General features: G+C 38.1%; 1 protein-coding gene across 1 annotated transcript in view; it reads left to right on the top strand.

Annotated features, from left to right (window-relative positions):
- dnah5 (dynein, axonemal, heavy chain 5) overlaps window positions 1–26,218 on the top strand; it is a gene marked incomplete at its 5' end in the record, with an annotated part of 152,884 nt that overhangs the window by 66,837 nt on the left and 59,829 nt on the right. The window contains 14 exon segments of the mRNA XM_079625837.1: window positions 553–729; window positions 3,975–4,179; window positions 4,879–5,021; window positions 6,614–6,748; window positions 8,155–8,277; window positions 8,788–9,001; window positions 10,466–10,689; window positions 13,247–13,445; window positions 13,781–13,953; window positions 14,348–14,478; window positions 15,941–16,094; window positions 19,488–19,755; window positions 21,041–21,272; window positions 21,943–22,057. Coding sequence (XP_079481963.1) covers window positions 553–729; window positions 3,975–4,179; window positions 4,879–5,021; window positions 6,614–6,748; window positions 8,155–8,277; window positions 8,788–9,001; window positions 10,466–10,689; window positions 13,247–13,445; window positions 13,781–13,953; window positions 14,348–14,478; window positions 15,941–16,094; window positions 19,488–19,755; window positions 21,041–21,272; window positions 21,943–22,057 — 2,493 coding nt within the window.

Genomic DNA, 26,218 nt, shown 5'->3' with positions numbered 1-26,218 from the left:
TTTTGGGGTGAACTATTCCTTTAAAATTTTGGGGGGAATGAAGGCACATACATCTGTCTCCATTTTTCTTTGAAGTTGAATGAACGTCTTATGGGTTGGAACAACATGATTATTTATAAATTAACAAAACATTTTCCTTTATGGGTAACATAAATTTAGTATATTAACCAAGTTTGAAGAAATTTGAGAACACTTAATCTACTATATTTCTCTCCACATTTGCTTAATAAAAGTGAAAAAAAGGCATCCACAGAACCTCGAATGAAGAAACCAGTAGCTCTGTTCTCTATTCCTTTTATTCCACTCCGAATTAATGAAGTCTAAAATCCCCAAGGCATTTCTCTCTGTCTTTTTAACAGACTTCAAAGTGTTCAACTATTCAATGCATGAAGAGTAAATGAAGGAGAGCCAGAGAAAGACAGAGAAGAAGGACAAACTATTTTTGAGCTCTAAAGGATAGTTCGTTTAATTCCAGTGTGCAGATATCTCCCACTATGTGTATGTCCTTCCTTACAGGTTTTTTCACTTGTGTGTTTGTGTGTGTGCTTTCAGGGCTGGCTGAAGAATCGCTCCCCTCAGGAAGGGGTGGTCCTGAGGGATCTCTTTTCGTCCTCCTTCCCTGAGCTCTATCGGTTCAGCATTCAATCGTTGCAGTATAAGATGGACATGCTGGAGGCCTTCATCATCATGCAGTGCATAAACATGCTGCAAGGACTCATTCAGCCCAAGGTTGTCAACAGTTATAGTCCTCATTACAGATTTTGCAACAGTGAAAGACTGCTTACTAACATGTCAATCCAAAAATAAGGGTTTTATACTTCAGCTTCTGTCATTAAAAAATAGAGTAGCACAGTTGTTAGTACATACACTGTATACCAGGGGTCACCAATTAGCAGACCACTGTCCATTTCCGCCCCGTGAGACAACGGTTGCACCATTTTAACCTTTCTACAATTTAAGTGAGCAGCGCATAAAAAACAACAGAGATGTAGACACCACAAGCGTTCATGGTTATTTATGTCTAGCGCTATATCTTGGAATTCATTTATTTAGGCCCAGACGCAATTTCTTAAGCCAATTTGCATGATGCTTCTCTCTCGCACTATAGACATAACAAGTGTGAAGTACACTTCGGATATGGTGGTGAGCTGCAATACTGTTTAAGTGTTGAGCAGGCAATCTCATTGGCTGCGGAATCAGCAGAGGCCAACCACTACTACTGCTGTCCACAAGGAAATGTATAACTATTCCAAAAAAATATTGTAGTATTGAGGAAATACAGAGAGCAGACCTCTTGGAACTTTAATTGAACACCCTGCTTTATACATTAGTGCAAATACAGTCCATTATGCATGTACAACATTTTTCCCCTATCCCCTTATAAACTATTTGTGTATAGTGGAAGTCATGCAGTCCTCTACCTGAGAGAGAAATGTACAAAAATGAGTGAGCACTTTTGTGCACCGAATAGGGCAGTGGTGATGTAGTATATATAATGTCTCCACAAACAAGATTTCATTTGATGAGATTTATCGGTGCAGTATTGATGTTTTCAAATCTTATTACAATGCAATGGTTTCTGACAGCACTATACAATGTCTGACACCTGAAACTGTGTACTAGTGATAGGGTGATTTGATAAAGAAATGGTATAGCAATGGTTAAAGCAAAATAAAAAAATGTTGCTACATTTAATGCAGTGAGATTTGATTATACTTGACAGCGGCTGTCATTAAACTGAAATATTGAATGCTCGTTGAGCAGATGAAGAAAATAAAATATGTAAGCTTATTATTATATAATACAATATAAGCAGAAAAAGCTTAAATCAATCTATGAATGAATATAAATATACTGAAGTGCTGAACAGTTTCACTCAATATATGTCTTCTTGACATTCAACCCATGCAGATTTTCCCCTTATCTGAAAGTCATGAATTTGATTAGGATGAACTGTCCCCAGTAAATGTCACACATTATCACTCGCATTGTCATTTGTAAAGCATTTAGTTTTGAGATACACATTATACATCCCTATTGTCACCACACTATCATTCTATGAGAATTAAACATGAGCCAAATATGCATTACAACCACTGGCTCAATAAAAAAAGGACCCATAACCTTCAAAAGCACTTTGGGCTTGATGTAATTCTTTCATACACAGTGTGTATAGAGGGCCAACAATGCAACCTGCAAATGATTATGTAATTAAAACATTTGTGTGAATGACTATAACACAGACAGTGTCAAAATGTTGTTGTGAATCGGATGTTGGAGAATATTAACACCTCAGGCTGTAGCTGAAAAGAAACATTCATGCATATATTCTTATCACTGGTGAAGTCGTGTCTTTTCTGTTCCTGTAGACCCGAATATAAGACGACCCTGAATATAAGACAACCCCCCCCCCCCTTTTTCCAGACTTATTTTTAGGACAAAGAGAGACTTTTGTGGAAAAAATCTGGTTTTCAAAAGAAAATAATTTTATTTGAAAACTGCATTGATAATTCATTCTCTCTCTTCCAGCACGCGCACACACCTTTCCCTCTCTCTCTCTCTCTCTCGCTCTGCGTCTCACGCGCGCACCTCTTTCGCGCACCTCTCTCTCTCTCTCTCTCTCTCTCTCTCTCTCTCTCTCTCTCTCTCTCTCTCTCTCTCTCTCTCTCTCTCTCTCTCGCTCGCTCGCAGAGAGGAGCAGCATTTTAATTCAGTTAAACACAGATATTATGTTGCTTCTCTAATTTTATATGCAAGTATAGCCGAAATCACAGTACAGATATTATTTTAATCTTATGTGTATTTGATTTCATCAGACGACAGCTCGATTATCAGGATTTTTGTGCAGAGTATCATCTTGCTGGTTTGCTGGAAAGCTGGTTTTGTCTTAATGGGTCGCTTTTCAGTCACTATTTCATATTAATTCCGTTGTTCTTTCTTCCCTTGCCCCCGTGATTTTGTCTATATCGCGAATATAAGACGACCCCCCATTTTTTTGCCTATTTTTAGGACAAAAACGTTGTCTTATATTCGAGTATATACGGTACTGTTGTTACTGTACTTTTGATCAAATAAATGCATCCTCTGTGTCTGTTTTCAAACCCACTAAAAATCTTATTGACCCTAAACTTTTGAATGGTAGTGTATATTAATGTGATGATAATCCTCGTGAGGTATATTTGCATGGGTAATGCATGTAACATCAAATTCTTATTTCATATTTTAACCATCCCTTTAACCCGCTGGGGTCGGCAAACGCGCCGGCGCTTTATGCTAGTTTTTTTTTTTTACATAGCAGCAAAATAGACTTAAAATACTCTGTCATTTTTGGTTATACAGACTTAAGAAATATGAAAAAATATAGCATGCATGTTGCTCACATAATATGGTAGCCCTGTTTGTGATAAATAGAGTGTAATTACACCTTTGCCATTAATATGTTTATAAGCAACTGAAAAAAGCACAAATGTCACTCAAGGACCACAAAAACACCTTAGACCCCGGAGGGTTTAAAAAACACAATTGTTTTTCTCAAAATATATTTAAATGAAGTAACTTTATCATTTTCATGTACTTTCAACAGCTGTCGTCCTCATTAACCCAGATTTTGTAGCTTCTAGCAGTTTATTTTCTGCCACTGTCAGACAGACTAAATATTATATCAACTTATTTTAATTATGAATCCATATCCAATCTAGTACATATGGAACATTTTACAGCAAACAAACCTATACTGAAAAGTATCATGCATATTATTCTTAAACAAAAGTTATCAAAACATATTCACTGGTCATATGGGTATACATTTTCACAAGTTCACAATAAAGGATTAGATTGTTATTATTATTATTTGGATATATCTGATAATGCATTATATCTTTTCTCTGGTTTCATGAGTGCAAATATAATAATTGTATCAGGCCGTCATGCTCTGACATATCTTTGATGGTGTCTTTGATGATGTAACCCATCAGGAGCAGGGAGGGGAGTTGTCTCGTGAGCACATGGAACGTCTGTATGTCTTTGCTCTGATGTGGAGTGTGGGAGCACTATTGGAACTGGATGATCGAATGAAGATGGAGCAATGGCTCCGTCACCATGACAACATCTGCCTGGACCTTCCCAACATCCCTCCCCACAGCGAGGACACTATGTTTGACTTTTACGTCACTAATGATGGTATCTAACACAGCCACACGCCTCATTCTGTGTTATATTTGCTTCATTTTTATCTGTCTTTGTCTATGGTTCTGTAGACTTCGATGTATACTAATTGTATAAATGTTTTCAACTTGTCAACTTTTCCAATTGGTAAATGACAAGAAAAGCTGTTTAGTAAGACTGACTGAAGGTTTTTCTTCTGAACAAGAGCATGCTGGGAAAGTACTCTTTCTGTCAGTACAACTCAAGCAGCAGTCTACAGAATTTCTGTGACATTTTTCCTATAGAGAGGAGAATTTGCATGTTTATGGAGAATAGTGAATCTGAAGTCTGTAGTCTGCCTCCAGACAAATCTGACACTCAAGTCTTTGATCGTTTTGCTGGGCATTTTCTGGTGGAGTATATTCCAGGTTGGCTTCTTTTCACAGCTGAAGCTTGAAACAAAATAGCTTAGACCCAAAAGTCTCTGGCTTATAAGTGTCCTTAGAAATGTTGTCGCAAAATACTGTACACTTTGCAATTCAAATAGATGCCTAATTAGCAGCAAGTTCCCTAGCCCTTAAATTTTAATGGCAAAAACTCCACTTGTGAGTCAGAACCAGTGTTAATAACCCTATTTAATTATAGAACACATTGGAAGTTCATTATGGAATTTTAATAAAGGTTCTTGCAAGATGATATTCACAGTACTGACAATGGAAATTGTGTGTGTTGTAGGCCATTGGGTTCACTGGAATACCAGAGTGGAAGAGTATATTTACCCACCTGACTCTACACCAGAGTATGGCTCCATATTGGTGCCCAACGTAGACAATGTTCGCACTGACTTCCTCATCCAGACTATTGCAAAGCAGGGCAAGGTGAGATACTTTTCACTCTTATTTGACTTTTAATTAAAAAATTAACACGTTTCTGTTTAATAATCAGGATGTACATTTATTTGCCTGTTACATTATTAATATTGTCATATATGCAGTACATATATGTATATAATATGTTCTCGAAACTGGCAGTAAAAAAGACTGGAAAGTGCTATGTTTGTTTAGCCTGACTTCGTCATACTCATATTCTAGGCAGAATGTGAGTCTGATACTGCTCCATAGGGCTTTGATTATGAGGCGTGTATTAACCGAACCAGGGGAAAAAAAACCTCTGCACTCAATTGGATAGACCTACAACCAATCAGAGCAACGCAGTAAGTGACGTAGTTGTCAACAGAGCTCAACTGCATGCACGCTGGAAGTAGTAGTAAATTAATGAGTGTAAACGATCTTTGCCGTTGTTGTAGAAATAATTTAAGAATTTGTGGAGTACTTACAAGCACGAGTAGCATTTTGGAGAGAAATACAAAAGGTGTATGTATATACGAACAAGTTCTCCGTTTAGGATTAGATCTCGACAATAAAGCAAATAAATCTTCTCGCATTTGTCGGCCCTGTCTCAACTTTATAACACGGTTGCAACGCGACTTGACTGATTTAAAAAAAATGGAAAGACGACGAAAGAGGCCAGGCTGAAGAAGCGTGTTCATCTGAGGCTTCAGAGAAAAGAGATCGTGAACCGATCCCTTCCATTGGTTTTCATTGCGTCCCATCTTCTTAGCGACCACCGGAGCCAGCTGATAAATTAAACTTTTGCCAAATCCCGTAGGAAGGACGGCAAACACATCTTTCCGATCGACAAATGCCTTGATTGCGGTTCTCTGTTCGTCTTTTAAAATTAATGTGCTGTCGATTTATTTTATAACAGACGTGATAGCGGAATCTAAACATCTCAATCCTCCAGCTGCAGTCATCTTTGTTGAAAACCAATTCAACCCGAACGCTCTTTGATGACGTGGTGATTACGTAACCGCCGATCATCTGTCCATCATCGTTTAAAGCCCGCCCTGGCAATTTGATTGGCTCGGCCTTCTGGGAGCCGAGCATAATACTCCTCAACAGATCGAGTCCAGACCGAACTTCCCTACCAAAAAATGTTGTAGGCGGGATTCGGGCTGGCACCCAGGCTAATGTTTGTTAGTTTACTTTACAGTACATAGTTATTATGGAATTATTCAATTCCATAGACAGTGTAAACACAAGGGTTCCACAGAAACCTGACCGAACACCCATCGGGCACTGGCTCTGAGAACAAGCACCGTTTTGGTGGAATAATGTTATCTGTCTTCGTGAATTGGAATTCAGTTGTAGATCGTATTTAAAAACCTTCTGGATCTTATAAAAACACTCAATAGTTTGTAGAATAGTTTGTATGTTCTAGTGTAGGTTCTCGGCAATGACACCATGCAGTGCTGGGTTATTGATTTGTCTGAGTGAGGCTTGTTTAAATGGACAGCTACTTTGTTTGTCATCAAGACTTTTCCTGTGCTGCCAGCACTATGATTAGCCTTGCACAAGGACAGATGGTCGCCCTCTCTGGAGTCTACTCATGTTTTCTTCGTGTGTTTCAGGCTGTGCTTTTGATAGGAGAACAGGGCACTGCCAAAACCGTCATCATCAAAGGCTACATGTCCAAATATGACCCGGAATCCCACACTGCCAAGAGTCTCAATTTCTCCTCTGCCACCACACCTCTTATGTTTCAGGTACATGAAGACCGTGTTTTTCCCCCAAAACATGTCTAATATTGTGGTATCTTTGATTAACAGTATTTTGGTTACACTTTCTATGAAGTCTGCACACACTTTATTACTGTGTTGTAATGCATTTATAATAAAATATAAATCTTTTGGAGAGGAACTAACTAAACAGACTACAAGACAGCTCAGTTCATTTTTCTTCACATTATCCATAAATGCGTCACGGTGATCCGAAGAAGACTAAGATGATTATATAATAAAACAGGATTTATATTTTTTTAAAAATCAGAATAGGCAGGTAAATAACAATCAAACTATGCGAGACAGTGTGCTACGCACAAACAATACCGGACAACTGAAGAGTGCACAAAGAGGAACTTATACAATGAGCTAAATTATGTGATGATTGACTTAGTGTCCATAGAAATAGATGATTGGCGGGAAAGTAGAACAAAGGAACATATGCAAACAGAACAGAACTGTAACAATATAATATGTTTCTAAACTACTCAGGAAAAAGTTGGATAGCAGTGTAGCTTTTTAGTAATTGGCTTTTTTTCCCAATAAATAATGGTGCAGCACAAAAAAAAAATTGACATCGCTGGTTTTTATGTCAAGTATCACACACACACACACACACACACATACACACACACACACACACACACTCTCTCCTAAAAGGCCCTCTGTGTCATAGGCATTATTCTTTCAGCTTTAGATTTCTGTGTGCAGTGTGTTCTATGCATGATACTCTTAAAAGTTGTAAAGCACATTACTGTGTACGAAAGAAAATCAATAGTTAATGCAAGGATGCGTTAAATTGATCAGAAGTGACTTTAAACCATTTAAATTGTTACAAAACAAACTATGTTTCAAATAAATGCTGTTTTTTTTTAACCTATTTAATCAATTCATCTAGAAAAAGTATCAAAGTTTACACAAAAATATTATTTATAATACAACCATTTTAAATGGCACCTAAGCACCCAATCAACATATTAGAATGATTTCTGAAGGATCAAATAAATGCAGCCTTGGTGAAAGCCTTGGTAAAAAAAAATATTTCAAAAACATAAAAAAATCTCACCTGACCCCAAACTTTTGAATGGTGGTGTGAAATACATTCATATACACACCATTGTATTGTATTTACACGTTTTTTAAATTGTTTGGGCAAATGTTAGACCAAGAAACCCATAAGGGACTGAATGCATCAATGTGCTTTGCAATCCCCAGGCTCAGGTGTTAAAGTTTTTTTAGCCTGGTTAATGTTTCATCACATTCCCTGCTTCATTATTGACTGTTGTGTTATTGATCCAAATCTCATCTGAGCTTCTTAATTTATGAGTTGCTGGATGTGTTTGTGAGTAATCAGCATGTATTTGGTTGTTTCTGTGCCTGTGACTGTTTAGCGCTCTGTGGAGAGTTATGTAGATAAACGAATGGGAACCACTTACGGCCCTCCGGCAGGGAAGAAAATGTCCATCTTTATTGACGACATCAACATGCCTGTGATCAATGAGTGGGGTGACCAGGTAAGATATTGCATATAATGATGACTTAAGAACCACTACTTATATGTTTGTACATTTTGTTTTATGAGGTAAAGATTCAGACCTAAGATACACAGGCACATTCATGAAACAGTTTCAAGGCTATAACCACCCACAATCAACTTTTTTAAATTAAGAAATGTACTTTCTTTTCAGTACAAACATCCTCCTTTATGTGAGAATTAAGGTTATTGTTCCCAGAATGCATCATTATTTGCCTTGTAAAATGTATGTCCAAACCCCACCTTACAAAGCAGTGGTAAACATTATTTTGTTTAAAGGATACAGGTGTGTGCATTTTCTCTTAGACATGTCAGTAGTCATTCATCAAATTATGATCTAATAAACTGTGATCATAAATCAATATGCTTTATTTGCATAATTCCTTTGGTGCACTTGGTGCTAAAACATCTACTATTTCTATGTGGACTCTCTGTTTGCAAAGTCTGAACAAGGAAATATATTCACAGAATCCATTTCCTCTCTTCTAAGGTCACAAATGAAATAGTTCGGCAGCTGATGGAGCAAAATGGCTTCTTTAACCTGGAGAAACCAGGAGAGTTCACCAACATTGTGGATGTCCAGTTCTTGGCAGCTATGATCCACCCTGGAGGGGGACGAAATGACGTCCCCCAGAGGCTGAAGAGGCAGTTTTCTATTTTCAACTGTACTCTTCCTTCCAATGCCTCCATAGACAAGATCTTTGGTTAGTATTGTCGTCTACCATTTGCAAAACAGTAATAATCCATTGTTTTACTAGCCTACCATAGATTCAAAACCTAAAAAGTCGAGAGATCAATTTGAAGCAATCACAGAGAGTCTTTATTTATCAGTATTCCGCACACTGCAAAATTTCTGGCCAAACTGATATAGCAGTGTTTTGCTGCCATGTTCTTGCATTATTCTAGTTATGGGCCTGTAGGACATGAATGAACATGGTTTTAAAGGGGACATATCATGCTAAATTCACTTTTTTAGCCCTTAAATGCATTTTGTTGTATATTTGGAGTGTTTAGAATTACAGAAAAGTTGAAATTAGTCTCTTCAGGTGCTTCGTTGATATCTTTATACTCTGTTTTGGTCATATTTTGCAACCTGTTCTGATTTTTCTATTCTCTATTACGTTTTTTTGAACAATAACGTCACCGTATTTGCAGCGGAACTGCCAAATAAGGACATCGACTCCCGGCCCAACACTTCGAGCAATCCGCCCTTTTTATTCATTATTTATTAATCAATGACACATAGGTTATAACCGTTATTAAACTAAACTATACCTGTTCCAACTCCATACAGCATATTCTCTGACTCTAGGCATTATTGTCCGAGTCGGAATGAACACCGTTACTGTGAGTTTCTGTTTTGATATTATCATCTTTCCGTGTGTTGAGATTAGTTTTTCTGAGGGGTTAAATATTTCCCCACACAGATATTGCAATGGATTCAAATTGGTCACACGAATTCACCGTGTTGACCAACAGAAAGCTGCGTGGTTTGAAAGTGACTTCTGTGTGACCTTTGCTTCATGCATTGCTACATGCCAATAGACAATGGACCTTATTTACACCTTTCGTTTGCCAGTGATTAATATCGATTTCACATTTCCCAATATTCCTTTTGCAAATATTGTAATAATCCAATGAGATTTTTATTTCAACAAGGAGTCAAACAACAAATGGCATGGAAATATTTTAAAAGAATCAAATCGAATTATGCATTATGCATTATGAAATATTATGAAAGGCAGAAACACAAAGGAAGTATCTGGACCGTGCTTGGCTCAGATAAACTATTTATCACATCTCATTTAATTTAGTCAAGGTTGTCAACAGCGTTGCTTAAGCAGAACCGATTCTGTAAATGCATATTGATTCTGACTATGGGCGTTTCCCTGCTCGGCTGAAGGTCTGGATCTTTTTATTGACAGATCTTTTTTCTATTGATATGATATATCATGCTCACATGCAGGTTAGCCTACACACCTCCAGTATGTGCCTAATATTGACATTTGTGACAACTGTGATTCTTATTCACCTCAGTATTCTATAATTCAGGAAGGTCACATTTGCTCATCCTGTCCTTCACCTTTGTGAGTTTTCTGTCTGCTATACAGTAGATCAACCCTTTCACATTCACTTTCATTTGCAATATATATTGTTTTCTGCTGCAGGGGTGATAGGCACAGGCCATTACTGTTCCCGTCGGGGATTTTCAGAGGAAGTACGCAACACAGTGGTCAGGCTGGTTCCACTGACCCGAAGACTATGGCAAATGACAAAGGTTAAAATGCTGCCCACTCCCGCCAACTTTCACTACATTTTTAACCTCCGTGACCTCTCCCGTATCTGGCAGGGAATGCTCAGCGTGACTGCAGAGGTCATCAACTTGCCTGATGTGAGTAGAACTACATTTATGATCTTATTTAGACACAGAACAAATCCAGAAATCCATGATTACACCATATTAACCATGTTTACATGCATCTAGGGATGAAAATTGTAAAAAATTTAATGACTTTGATTGCCTTCCATTCATTCATCCATCCATCCATCCATCCATCCATCTATAATTATTCTTATCCATCCACCCATCCATTACATCCATCCATCCATCCAACCCGTCCTTCGGATGAGATTTTAAACTGAGGTCCTGACTCTCTGTCGTCACAAAAATCCCAGGATGTTCTTCGAAAAAGAGTAGGGGTCTAACCTCGGCATCCTGGCCAAGTTTGCCCATTGGCTTCTATCCATCATCATGGCCTCCTCATCATCCCCATATATACTGATTGGCTTCATAACTCTGTATCCTCTCAACCAATAGCTAGTGTGTGATCTGGCGATCTATGTGTGTTTGCAACAAATATTTTTTTATTTGTATATTGAACTATTCTAATATAGAATTCAGCCTATCATCCAGACTGTGCTTACTTGTTTGGTTGGTCTTGGCTTCATTTAATTTTAAGTAATTAAATGATAAATACTTATCTAACTCTGAGAAGTTAGATGCCTGCATTAATATACTATATTCAACCTTTCATCCAGACCGTGTTTATTTGTCTGGTTGGTCTTTGGCTGCATTTGATTCTGAGGAATTAAATAGTGAATAGCTAGAGGAAAAGCTAAATGTCTATATGAAAATGAACTTTTCTGCCACCTCTGGTGCTTCAGGGTGCTCCTGATTCCAGTGAGTGTGGTCCAGTCTCTACCCAACAATGTGGCGGAACTGGGTGGCTCACTCCCTCCGAGGAGGGTATTGGAGAATTATGTTTGGTTATCTCCTGCCGGCGAAACATTTCAGGGCAACAGGCATATTACTCAACCAACACTAGAAGTCAGTGCTCTGGCCTAAGCCTGGAATACACCAAGCCGACGGTCAGCCGTCGGGGAGTTTTTGTGTGTCGGCCGACTAAGTTTCCTCAGTGTGTTCCGCACCGTCGGCTGAAATTGGTCCTCGTCTACTTTATTTTGGCCGATTTGACATGTTGAATCGACGTCGGGCCGTCGTGGAAAGAGGGAACTCTGATTGGCTGTTCAGCTTACTGAATGAGTCAGTGCACGATAATAATGCAAAACAACGAGCAAAGAAGTCAAAACGGTACAGATAGAAGAATGTTCTAATGTTACGTCATCTTACCTGAATGTTCCTTGGTGAATATTTCAATATCAACATGAGCGGAGTGGAATAAAGAAAGTGTTTAGCAGGATTGATAATCAAAACGGTAAGCACGCACTGCTTTGTTTATGGTTTGTGTATCTGCAGCCTGCAGCGTCGGTTTCACTTTTTGCATGACGAATATAGACGAATATATCTGCAGAAATAGACAGTTGTCACATTTACACGCATGCGTGGAACGCGCATTCTAGCTGACAGTCGGGCTGTAGTTCCCTCAGTGTGTTCAAGTGCAGCTTTAGGCCACGACACTTCAGTGAGAACTCATTTACTTACTTAATACTTTATTTGTCTCTTTAAGGGATTTTTTTTTTTTGGGGGGGGGGGGCAATACAGGTGAAACTGCATAACAAGATACCCATATCAATAATAATCATGCAATCGTGTCCTTTGCACTAGAGTTTAACATCCTTGTAGTCAAAGGAACAAAATAATTGTATTAAATTGCTGTCTATGGAGGGGTCAGAGAGCTCTCGGATTTCATAAAAAAATATCTTAATTTGTCTTATGGCTTTGGAAAGATATGAGGGTGAGTAATTATTAACACAACTGACAGACAAGTGTAATCAGAATTATTTATTTATTACAAAAATGTCAAAATCGGTACCAAAAGTCCAAATGACAATGTGTTGCTGTCGCAGTCCTCTCTGGCGGGATACAATAGTTGTGAGTGCAGAATTTAAGTTGTGAATAGCTGAAAATCCTATCCCGATCCACTCGTGAAGGCGTGTATTTCTCACACAACCCAAAACACGACATTTCGCAATCCAATGAGCGTTTGGTTTTTAGAATGATGGCATTACTCGAGGATCTAGTAAGAGCGCGTCTGTGGAGAGCCACATGTTTGATGAGAGTGACGAAAGGCCATAAAAGAAAGATGGTGTGGAAAGCCTTATATGGAGATGGCTTGGGCATGTTTTATGCAAACGACTAACCTTGTGCACACCGCCACTCATTTAGAATACTCCAAATTCACTGATATTAGAACGAGATTCAGAACAAATTCATGTGTTGTGAATTAGGCAGAGATTTTTTTGTGAGAAGTTCTCCTGTGCCTACATATACTAAATAGTCCATGCTATTATTAATGAATGAGAGCCATTGTTCTTTTAAAAAGTCAGAAGCAGAAACACTGTCAGTACTTTAGTATGAATAGAGTAAGAATACAGACATTCAAGAACTATCAAATGGAAACAAATGCCAAGAAAAGCATTTTGGTTCCAGTGTTATTCAAATAATACCCTACACATTACTCAAAATTTTGTGTGAAATATTGGCCCAGGTATTACTACGGCTCTGGAAGCATGAATGCAAACGTGTTATTGCTGACCGGTTCACTGCCCCAGAGGATGTGGCCTGGTTTGACTACACACTGGCCAAGCTGGTGGAAGAAGAGCTTGGGGAAGATGAACGAGTAGTTGTGGATCTTGGGGTGGATTCCTACTTTGTGGACTTTCTCAGAGATGCACCTGAGGCCACAGGTAATGATCAGGAACAAATGAAAATCCAAAAATAATTACCGGTACACAATAAATAAAAAGTAAATCGCTAAAATCTTCTTGTCATGTTAGAAGTCTGTTACACTTTTGTTTTGTTTGAAATTTGTTGTATGGTGACATCAGTAAAAAACAAAGCAAAAAACTGCCCTTGGCCGTAACCAAGATGGTCACCAAATTAACTGACCATCCTTAAAGTTACTTTGAACATACCTATAAAGGACCTGCCCACATATTGTGTAATAGATAGTTGATTGGTAGTTTCTCATCTGAATTGGAATGAAATCTAGGATTTATGAGTTGTTTTTATATCTGAACAGGTGAGGAGCCAGAGGAAACTGATTTCGATATGCCAAAAGTATACGAGCCTATCAAATCTTTTGATAGTCTAATGGAGAGGCTGAACATGTTTTTGAGTCATTACAATGAGAGCATCAGAGGAGCTGGCATGGATATGGTTTTCTTCAGGGATGCCATGATTCATCTGGTTAAGGTACATAGAATATCATACTACACTAATGTTTCTTGTATCTTTGTATTGACAGCATGTTATCATCAGGACCAACCCCTGGCCAGTTTGGTAATCCTGCCCTTGTTATCATGAGAACATTTTCAGGGCTCAACACCGATTTCAATAATTCATCTGTGTCTGTTGAAAAGAATAACCTTGCTATAGGCTATAAGCATCCTTCTATCATGAAAGAGAAATATAGTGCTCTCAAGAAATTATGATTATTCCAGTTCACTTTCGCTGCTGATTACAGGAGCCAGACATGTCGTACTTTAGAGTACAAGCAAGTGCCCTGAGTTTCTTTATGCAAGTGTGTGTAAACGTTTTGCATGGTAATGAGGTGGCATCTGTCTTTCCTCTCTCTTACACTCCCCAGATTTCTCGGATCATCAGGACCCCTCGGGGAAATGCCCTCCTGGTCGGTGTAGGGGGTTCTGGAAAACAAAGTCTGACAAGACTAGCGTCTTTTATCGCTGGCTACAAGACTTTTCAGATTACACTCACTCGGTGAGTCACCTTCACATACTCAATCATTCATAGCCTCTTTATTCGAATTCACTTTTCCCCTTCAGGGAGACGGATGCAATTGAATCCGTGTCCTATTGTTTGAGTACTAGATAATGTAAAATTTTCCTTAAACTTTAATTTCTACATCATCACAGATGGTCTTTACAATGGAACTTTTTAAATTACATAGTAATAACTTAGTTAATAACACGTGTATAGCACTGTAATAAACATGTGTCACTGTAATAGCAGTGCTTTTGTTTTCCTTTATGTAAATGTCAAAAGTCATAAAGCACATTTTATTGTGTAATGCAGTTTAGTCGTACTCCAGTAGATGGTATCTGTGTATAAGAGTGTTCTGGCCTCCCCTTTTCAATTTAGCTCTGCTATTCCAGACTATAAAGAGGAAAGATCCCATATCCAATCAACTGTTCAGTCTGATTCAGACAATGAGACTGGACATTTTCAATTCAGACCCTTGTCTTCCAATGCAATTGATAATTCAGTACTAAAATTGAAACTGGAAATACCTGCTAATCGTTAAAGTCTTGCAGAAAGACAGGGAGCCATCTGTCAAGTGAATCTTTTTATATATTGGCTTATTTTTGACTCTGGGGATTTGGAGGGAATCGTTTTCTGAGGAATGGAAGGTTTTGCCTGTAGCCACCTGTAATTCCACAGTGCTCCTCTTCGTTTGCTGTTTGATGACAGCAGCAAGCCTTTGGCAGTTTGACTCGTATTTGGAGATTTTCATTGCAGCTTATATTTGATAATAATATGAATGAATCTGGTGTTGATCTCAAACTTGTGAGAGTCTCCAGAGAAAACAGACGGATTTTACCTTATTGCCTTCAAAACACAAGCTGCTCGCAATTCTCTGTATCGAGGCAGTCTTTTCACACCCAATTCCACAACTCTCTTTGGTACAGTGTTGCGAAATGGCAACATAACAGTTTTGATTATTTTCTCGCTATAGAGAATATTTTTGCAATTAAAAGGGCATTTCCAGAGGACATTGAAAGCATAATATACGAATTGTACTAATAATTGTATTTATTCATGAACAGTAGCATTTTGATTTGTTAATGTGTTTAGAAAAATTAACACAGTTATAGGCCAGAAAGAATGCCAAGAAGAAAAGTGCAATCGAATCTAAAATTGAGGATGAGCTAGGCTTTATAGCAATATTATAGGATATATGACTATGATTCACTCAGTTTGAGTTTATAATACATCTTTAGAATTTAAGTGATAATTTAACAACACATTTGTATGTTCATGGTTCTTTAATGTTGATTTGCAGGCAAACAAATAAAATATTTTAAGTGTTCTAATAAAATATATTAAGTGTTCTATTTTAGATTTGTATCAAATCACAAACTCCCTGGGGTTTGCGAACCTCGGTTTGGGAAACCCAGAGGAATAATGACCGCTGATTTGCTTAAACTTGTGTTTTCTGTAGTTCCTACAACACCCCCAACCTGATGGAGGACCTGAAGGGCCTGTACAGAACTGCCGGACAACAGGGCAAAGGCATCAGCTTTATTTTCACTGACAATGAGATCAAGGAGGAATCCTTCCTGGAGTACATGAACAACGTCCTTTCATCAGGAGAGGTCAGAGAACCGTTCTGACATCATGCTTATAGAAACACCCTTCCCCACAAGCCCCACAGCATCCATTTCTGAGCCGTTTGTTCCATGATGTATTTACAACACACAGTAAAATAAGCCAAACTACATGTGTTCCCTAGGTTACAACGTATGCCCCCTATAACTCAACCTTTATGTCACTGCAAATAAGTCAGATTTCCCGAGGTGCTGTAATGAAAATAAACAAAGGGAGCATGTTGCCCTGTCCTCTGACAAATTGCAGAGCTCATTCTGTGTGGTAATGACACACAAATAAATGGGATCTGTAAGGCACAGGGATGCATTACTTCATATTAGAGAGACAGATGGGTTTGTCAAAGGGGGAAAAAATAGCAGCTATGCATCATGCAATGTGACACCTGCCAAATAGCAGTGGCTGAACTCACTTGTCGTGGAATCCATGCATCACACTGAAACCAACAGAGTAGCGCTGGGGAAGTGTTGCGTTAACATGACCGCACCTCAGGGCAAAGCACTGCGCTTCTGCAGAGCTGAAGACAGGGGGATGTGTTGGATAGACAAACTGTTCATTTAGATTATATAATTGAAAGAGACAGGGCACTTCAGTAAACTTTTTCAAGGATATTTCTGTCCTCATTTACTCACCACCATGTTGTTCCAAACCCACAGGATACAAGTTTGAGCTTCCTTTTTACCATATGTGATGCGCTGTACGTGTGCAGAGCATTGTTTAGATGTAAATAAAAGCCTAAATGAAATCTCTTCATCATATAAAGCGATCATATCTCTTCATAGGGACTTGGATTAATCCACTGGGTTCATATAGATGATTTTTTATAACCTTTTGAACTTTGTTTACCTGGATTTTCAGTGCTCTCAGATGTCTTTAAAAAAAAAATCTAATTTGTGTTTCGAAGATTTGAAATTACATGAGGGTGAGTAAATGATGGCAGAATTTTCAGTCTTGGGTGAACTGTCCCTTAAAAGTTGATTAGGACTGAGACTATATACGTTTTAGCATTTTAAATCCACTTACTAATCAACGTTGAGGTTTCTTGTGCCAAAACAATTAGTTAATAACTTAGTTTTACAATAATTTTCTACAATTTTCCTACAAGGCATGAAGCATTTCCACCTCGTATAATGTTAAAATTCTGGGTACGATCATTACGTTCCGGATCAATTTGACCCTAATTGGATTCAATTAATCAAAAACCATGAAGGAAAAACAACAACAAAAAAATCATGTATAAACAGAACTTATCATGCATAATTTTAACATTAATACTTTTTGCGCATTACAAAGTAAACTTGAGAACATATGTGCCCGGTTTCACAGACAATACTTAGATTAAGCCAGGAGTATAGGCCAAAGTTAAATTGGGACATTTAAGAAGCTTTTATATGAACGTGCCTTAGAAACAAACATTACTGGCGTGCATCTTGAGACAAAACAATGGCACTGACATATTTTAAGATATGTATGTATATGGTAGCTAAAAGCTAAATTGAATTTGCATAATATTTAATTTTCAAAAACGCAATGGGTAAGAAATGTGTGTAATGTATTGAAAATAAATTCTGTGAAAATCTGCAGAGAACTGTGGGAAAAGATTCCATTTAGACCTGTAAGAAAGAGAGAAGAGTAGGTAGCCACATGGTAGACAGTAAGAGAATACGCACTAGGAAGAATAAAGAGCTTTACAAATTACTGAATGTGTTTAATTAACACTATGCTCCAATGTGTCTTTCTCACTATCCCTGAATAAATAAAGGGGTTGAATTCAACCGCAGGGTGCACCTCTTGGGGGTTTTAAAGCTGTCATAAAGTCTTAGAAAGGTTTTTGGTCAGCCAGATTTGGTGAAGGTTGTTATTTCATTAATCATGCTGTTAAGTACATAAAGAGAATTGACTGCAGAGGAGAAGAGCACTCAAGAGCTCTGCTCCAGAATATTAATGAAACACACAAGCCCTTAGTTACACTGAGGATTTCAGGGTTTAGTTTGAAAACTGATGCGGCGAGACTATGATGTCAATGTGAAAGACCGATGAAATAACAAATGGAGTTTAGAGCAAGTTATTATCCAAGATTCTGAAAAGAGAGCAGAAAAAGCAAGATACTGTAAGTCTTTAAGAGACATGACTAGACAGACTCCAACATTTTTATGTCATGGTTATTGCTGTATTTTTGTGAGACTAAGAGTGTGGCACTCTGTCATACAGCAGGAGGACTGTGTGGCCAAACTTAAAGGACAAGTTCGGTATTTTACACTTAAAGCCCTGTTTTCAGATCGCTATCACAGAAACCGAAAATTCTCAGGCCAGCAGCATGTGTCCAAACTTTAATCTTAACCGTTCTATTTCATCAGAAACGATCTGAAAACAGGGCTTTAAGTGTAAAATACCGAACTTGTCCTTTAAGTGAAATATTGCCTGGTTCCAGTCATGCACTAATCAATTTGTAGTCCTTCTGACAGACTGTTGTAGACTGTTCTAATAAAATAGCATTGTCTTGTAGAGTGGAGGAGTATCAGACTACATTGAAAATCTGGGATTCAAAATGTAATTTAAGCCTAAAAATAAATACGTTTTGGTGTTTCTGTAAATGTAAAACAAAGTAACATGGTCTAAAATAAGAAAAAGAAAAAAAGAAAATACTTCATTATTCCTTGGCCTTCAGTATTCCTTCATTATTCCTTGGTCACCAATCCAACAAGTACATTGACAAAAAAAAAAAAAAAAAAAAAATCAACACACAAAACCGCCCCTTGAAGCATTCTATGATTAGTTATTGTTTTTCTAAATAAAGCTTATTCGGGAAGAGCATGCTCATGCAATCCAACGTAAGAGAGGCCTCTATATATAACTGTCCCTCACCTTTGTCCAGTGACAGTTTTGTAGCATACCTCCATAACCCCAACACCCCACTCTTGGCTTGTTCCCATTTCAGTCAAGGATCGGGGGAGTAATCTGGGTTTGGGCCAAATTCCGCGCTGAGAGCCCTCCCCTCGGATGGCATACAAATAAAACACTTGACTTACAGTGATCAATTTACTATCATCATTGACATCAAACCAGAAAATAAGCAACATGCTTTTATTGTAAAAAAAGTGCAGTCTTTAGAATGTCTCCTTTCGTGGTCCAAGAAATAAAGTCACAGGTTTGGAATGCTACGAGTATGAATAAACGATAACTGAAATTTGTATTTTTGGGTGAACTATCCCTTAAGTTATTCAGAGAATGACTAAAACGTAAAACGTCTTCCCTTCCTTGAAGGAGTAATTTTGTCCCCTCAGGTGTGTCATTATGTCATGATTGTACATTTGGCGTAAATTCCCTGTGAAACCAATTCTAGGTTTAATCTAATGAGGTGTGAAATATTCTCTCTGCCACAGGTGTCCAATCTGTTTGCTCGAGATGAGATTGACGAGATTATCAGTGACCTCATTCCAGTCATGAAGCGAGAGTTTCCACGGCGACCACCCACGAATGAAAACCTACATGATTATTTTATGAGCCGAGTGAGACAGAATCTTCATGTGGTTCTGTGCTTCTCTCCAGTTGGGGAGAGGTTCCGTAATCGAGCTTTGAAGTTTCCTGCTCTTATTTCAGGATGCACCATGGACTGGTTTAGCCGCTGGCCCAAAGATGCTCTGATCGCAGGTCAGTCATTTGAAATGGCAGACCCAATGAGGTCCAATATACCCAGGAGGAACCCTAAAATCTGGTGCTGATTCTGATGCCCTAATCAAAAATATCTCATGTCTATGAGGGAATGCAGCACATTTTGTGCTGAATCACACAAAAACTAAAATGGAGTCTACAGTACATAGATGGATTGGATTGACGAACTACAGTACCAATATGTTCCCCACTGTTCCAAATAGTTTTGGCCCAAATAGTTTTTCCCCTTTGCTTCATGTGTACTCAGTTCCAGAGACTTTTTTTTTTAGAGAGAATTGAACTGTTTAATATTAAACTGTTCTATATTAAAACTTCTTGCAGCAAGGAAAAAAAAGTGAGAAAAAGTCTGTTTCACTCATTAGGAGCTTTTAAAGGAACCGTGTGTAAGAAATGTATTTCAAATAATCATAAAATGGCCCTGATATGTCAGTAGAAGTAAGAAATCATGTTCATTTCAAATACTTATATCACTGACAACAGTAGTCCGGCCATGATATTGTCATTTAAAAGTGAAGTTGCAGCCCTCAACTGATGTTGATGTTGTCATGTTGTGTTTTGGCCTGATGCGCCACCCTCCACCTATCTACCAATCACAACGTCAGTAGTGTTTCGGCATCCGGGTTCCCAGCTCTGCTCTAGTCTTGCCATTGGAAGCTCCTTGTAGCAGCCTACGTTCCTGCTGGATCCTGCAGCCTATCTGGCAACCTCGAGTCAGGGGGGAGGGGGAGGGGATACACCGCTCTATAGTAATTTGAAAGTGATTGCAGCACCAGTTTTGGCCACAATCTTACATACGGTTCCTTTAAAAATCTGCACTATTGAAGCATTTATGACAAAATAATGCCCTTTTTGTGAATGTCTGACAATGGAGACCCAGCATTTTTAACAAGGTCTAGCCGCTGAGGTTGACCACCCCAGACAAGATTACCTGTAAAAAATAATCAATCCTGAAACTAAGGTCTTATAATGCTTATAATCTGAAAATAACCACCATGATTTATTGTCCAAGTAAATGTGTGTCTACTTTGAACGCAGACACAAAACAAGTAATTTAGGAATAGCACACACTGTTAAACAATACCAATCATATTTTGGAGAACAGCTCGTATCGTAGCAATAATTTAAATGTATTGAAAGACAATCAAGAAAAGCATCACAGCAATCAGTTGTTGCAAAATGATTGTGACTGTCTACAGCTAGATAAACAGCTTATATGTGTATTGTGCAAAGAAATAATACAACGTTTTGTTTATTTGTTCCTCAGTGTCAGAACACTTCCTGTCCAGGTATGACATAGACTGCACTTCTGAGGTGAAGGGGGAAGTGGTTCAGTGCATGGGCTCTTTTCAGGATGGGGTGGCAGAAAAGTGTGCAGATTATTTTCAGCGGTACCGGCGCTCAACACATGTCACACCCAAATCCTACCTGTCCTTTATCCACGACTACAAGACCATCTACAAAGAGAAGCACTCAGAGGTTCAGACTCTCGCCGAAAGGTCAGTATCATCAAAACTAGAAAACGAGAGCATAAATTAATAAGGAAAATAAATACAGTATAGAAAATTATATAGTGATTATAGAAAAGCTATATATTTTATCATGTTCTGACACTAAGGGGCGAATTCACTAAAGGATTTTGTGCACTTTTTCGGTTAAAAAACTTGCATCTTATTTTAACCAGGTGCTAAATCTGGTGTTGAAATGGTGCTGCACTTTGTGTATTTGAATAAAGTCTTTGTTATTCTTTTATGTCCAAACATGGCACCTTTCTATGCAAATTAAACTAGAAATTCTACCTTATTCAAAACGCAGCATTATTTGCCTTGCATAATTGCTGTAGTATCATTGACCATGGAAAGCAAATGATAGATTGGATGCTATGGAGTGATACTGTAAAATGCCTGCAAAGTATGCCATGTTGCAGTAATCTGCATCCTCCTCAATCTACTGAAAGATTTTGTGAGTGTGTTTGTATTGTTTCCTGATTTGCATAATAGTTAGTGAACCGTGAGCTAAAATAACTCAAACAGTGCGTGCAAATAAACAGCATTATCAGCAGGTGCAATTCATTCATGGTGGATTCCCCCTCTGACTTTCTGTAAATAGTAATGTGGAGTCTGCAACCATCTTTTATAGACTTTCAATCCAAGTGTATTGTTTTATTAGGATGAACACCGGCCTCCAGAAACTCAAGGAGGCCTCTGAGTCTGTTGCTGCCCTCAGCAAAGAGCTGGAGGTGAAGGAGAAAGAACTTCAGATAGCCAACGAGAAGGCTGATATGGTAAATAAGCATGTAGAATGTATCCGTGTGTATTTGCTGATTATTGCCTCCCAGACCCAGATAATTCTCTCCCTAAATATAATTTCCAATTCATTCTATTTCAAAACGGTATTTATCAACTAAACATGGCTAGATGGGAAAGTTCAACAAAACTTTCTCAAAGCCCACACTGTAAAAAAAAAAAATGTTGGTTTAACTTAAAAAAGGAAGTTACCAAGTTCAAGTTGCCTTAAAATTTTGAGTTCTTTGTAATTAAAAATTTGAGTTAATACAATGAAGAAGAATGGTTTAATAAACAGAAACTCAAAATAGTATGTTATCTTCACACATTAGTTATCGAAGTTGATTTGACAAAAGTGCAGGTCAGTTCGTACAGAGGCCCCTCGGGGGGGGTGCCAGCTCCCTGTCTACTTCACTCTATACATGATTGATAGCTTGAGTCATCATCCTAAAAATGAAATTTGCAGGCGATATTTCACTTCTTGGTTTGTTGTACAGGGGCAAGAGTACCACAGTTTATTACTCAGATATCGACATGTTTGTGTCCTGTGGGCAAAACGAGTCCCTAAAAGAAATAACAGGCTACAGGCCTATAGTTATTTACAACCAATCTATTGTGCAGGTCATCTTAAGAGTACAAGTCCTACCAGGTTAGATCAGGGATGGGGGACTCTGGTCCTGGAGGGCCACTGTCCTTCACAGTTTGGCTCTATACCTAATCAAATACACATAATAAAAATCTCACCAAACTTCAGGATTGTTAGAAAATTACATGTAGATGTGTTTGATTAGGGATGAAACAAACCTCTGCAGGACCAAAGTTTCCCATGCCTGTTTTTTTTTTTTTTCCACAAACTTTTTAAACTTTTCATGCTGACAGTGATTTTCACACTCAGAGGCACCAAGTTTTTGTATTGTTGATTGTCTGTAGGTGTTCCTATACTGATCGATGCTCAATGGGTTGTGGAACTGGCCATAGCTTTTGTAAATTTGATCAAAAATGAGATATATTGCTGGTAAAAAAAAAATAAGATCTCATTTATTTTTGACAGTAAATCAGTTTTCTTGTTTACAAAAGAAATTACATTCTACAGTGAAAACATTTGTATGCCTTATGTGCAGTGCATCAGCATGAAGCAGGGTTATGCCTTGGGCAGCCTGAGTTAGAATCGCAGCTCATGTTCCTTTCCTGTCTTGCATGTCCCTCTGTCCCTAGGCGAAAAAAAGTGCCACAAAGTTATATGTGAATATCAGCTGTGCATAATAAATAATATCATGAACACAGTGTTGCAACCCAGGTTCATTGGAAATATGTGCCTCTACCTAGCCTGGGAAAACCCAGACCCTCTCAGTTGTAACTGAGTAAGGGTCTGGCAAAGCTCCATAGACAATTCATTTCCACAGGGGCGTCACCAACGGACGTCGGAAAGATCTAAAACCAATCAGAGCGATGAATGACATGACGTATGCAGAGCGACGGAGAAACATCTCGAGACTCTCAGCAATTCTCTGTTTGTGTTAACCAAAATGACAATTTTAAATCGCTTGAAACAGACGCGATAGCTGATTCGAACGAGTGATGTTGTGATGTTCCACGGCGGCATCCATGTCTGTAATGTACAAAATCTGCGTCACCGTCTCTGCTCTGTCGTCATCGTGTAAAACGTTTCTGATTGGTGCCGCGATTTCGGCGGATTGGAAATGGGTTTCAATGGGCTCTTTGCCAGACCCACTTGCAGAGCAAATCTAAATTTGCCGGAAGTGGTCTGGGTTTTCCCAGGCTAGCCTCTACCTACATTTCTGCAAAACCTATACATACATTTCAGAAATCCTCTATCTGACTAGAGGCAGCAAAACACCAAAAACCTTCACGCAAATTATGATTACAGGGGCAGATAATTGATTAAAAAAAGGGTACGACTGCCATGAAACATGAATCACGACTCTTTACAAAAGAACTAAAGCCTCGTACAAAAAATGAAGAAAATGGCATGGTTGCTTCAACAAATGTGTTTTCATCTCACGTTTACTTTGGTTCACACTATCAGTTGGGTTTAGGGTAGGGGGTACGTTAAATTCAAATTTGCCATGATGCTGTGTAGATTGCTGTCAGTGAGTGTGTGTGTGTGTGGGGGGGGGGGGGGGGGGGGGGGTTGAAATACTCCTTAAAACAATGGCTCTCATGGCACAAGATGCTGATGCAATTAGATTTTTAATCGATCAATGGCCCTAGTTATTTGAGAATGTCTGTCAGTCTTACAGAGTTTAATCAGATATGCGTCACAGATAATTGCAGTAACTGATGCAATCACAGATTTCACACCTTGTAAAAAACTGCCATTAAAAAAAGATCAGTGTTAATTACATCTCTCCAGTTGATACAATTAACCTCTCATTAGACAGGCTCAGAAGATAACTCTCCATTGTAAGTTTTAGTTAACCATCTCCTGTTCAAAAAATTCAAGTGCCCCCAGGAGAAGATTAAACTCGTTGATGCACTCGTTCATTACTAAAAATATTGAATATGGGTCCAATGGGCTGTACAATATGTTATGATTATTTACAGTGAATTCATAGTCTATTTGTGTCAATGGAGAGATTGTGATGTACTGTGTTGCACTGATTGATGCAGTTGTGGCTGATGTGCATGTCTATGTGAGTCTATGTTTATGTTAACTTTAGTCAGCATGAAATGGAAATTCATCATTTCATTTTTGAAAAATGTTTTGACCTCATAATTTTTAACCAAAATATCATAGCTGGACCTTCTGGTGAAAACTGACTTCTTTTTGGTGACGTATGCGGGACTTCTCCGGTCATTTAGTGTGCTTAAACCGTGCACCTGTAAGCTCTCAATCATCTGCCTCCTCTTTTGAGTGCAATGCCTACATTTCAAAATCCAATCAACAACCATTGTATAGAACTAAGTCCCCATCCTTCTTCTTCTTCTTCTTTAATAGTGTGTTGCACTCAGATGTACCAGTCAAAAGTTTTGGATCGGTAGGATTTTTTATGCTTTTAAAAGAAGTCTCTTCTTCTCACAAGGGCTGCATTTATTTGATTAAAAATACAAAACAAACAGTAATATTGTTAAATATTATGACAATGTAAAATAACTGTTTCCTATCTTAATATTTTTTATTCCGGTGATCAAAGCTGAATTTTCAGAATCATTCTAATATGCGGATTTGATGCTCAAAAAACATTCATTCATATTATCAATGTTGAAGACAGTTGTATACAATTTGTTTTTCAGGATTCTTTGATAAATAGAAAGTTCAAAAGAACAGCATTTATTTGAAATAGAATATTTTGTAACATTATAAATGTCTTTACTGTACCTTTTGATTAATTTAATTCAAGTATTGATTTGTTTTATTTCTTTCCCCAAAAAAATTAAAATAAAATTCTCAATGACCCCAAACTTTTTAACTATAGTGTTTAATGTTACAAAAGCTTTCTATTTCAGATAAATTATGTTCTTTTAAATTTTCTATTCATCAAAGAACCCTGAATTAAAAATGTAGATTTTTGATAATTGATAATAACATTATCAATTAAAGCTGCAAGCAGCGATGAAAGGGCCCTCGCACCCGTGCCACCGCCACCCGGTGGCTTTAGAAAGACAGAGCACGGTGGGCAATGTGCATTTAAGTAGGTAAAAATAGGAGGAGTATGTCAAAGTCAGTTACAAAAATGTCCTTGATTATGGGGATAATAGCATGCGTTATAACTCAGATAAGTGTTGCTAGCATGTTTTAGCATGCTTCTAGCATGTTTAGAACTCAATAGCATATTAAATATGTCGCTAGTAATGCATCACAGTGTAAAACGTGTCACTTCCTGTCGACAGTAGGTGGCGCTATTACTTTAACTTAAAATTGTCATCTAGATGTGTTCAGGGCAGGACTCTTATCAAACGTGTGAAGTTTGGGGCAGATTGGACATTGCCTTCTTCAGTAATACCAACTTCCTGTTTCATTGCATTAGCGTGCTTTAGCACTTAGCTAAAAATTGCTAGCATGTTTTAACATGTTTCTAACATGTATATAACTCAATGGCATATTTAATATGTTGCTAGTACTGCATCACAGTGTTAAACATGTCATTTCCTGTTGCCAGTAGGTGGCGCTATTACTATAACTGAAAAGTGTCATGTAG

Source organism: Phoxinus phoxinus (genome assembly GCF_949152265.1).
Source record: "Phoxinus phoxinus genome assembly, chromosome: 10".
Classification (NCBI taxonomy): domain Eukaryota; kingdom Metazoa; phylum Chordata; class Actinopteri; order Cypriniformes; family Leuciscidae; genus Phoxinus; species Phoxinus phoxinus.
The sequence above is the reverse complement of the archived record's forward strand: the minus strand, read 5'-3'. Positions and strand labels throughout refer to the sequence as shown.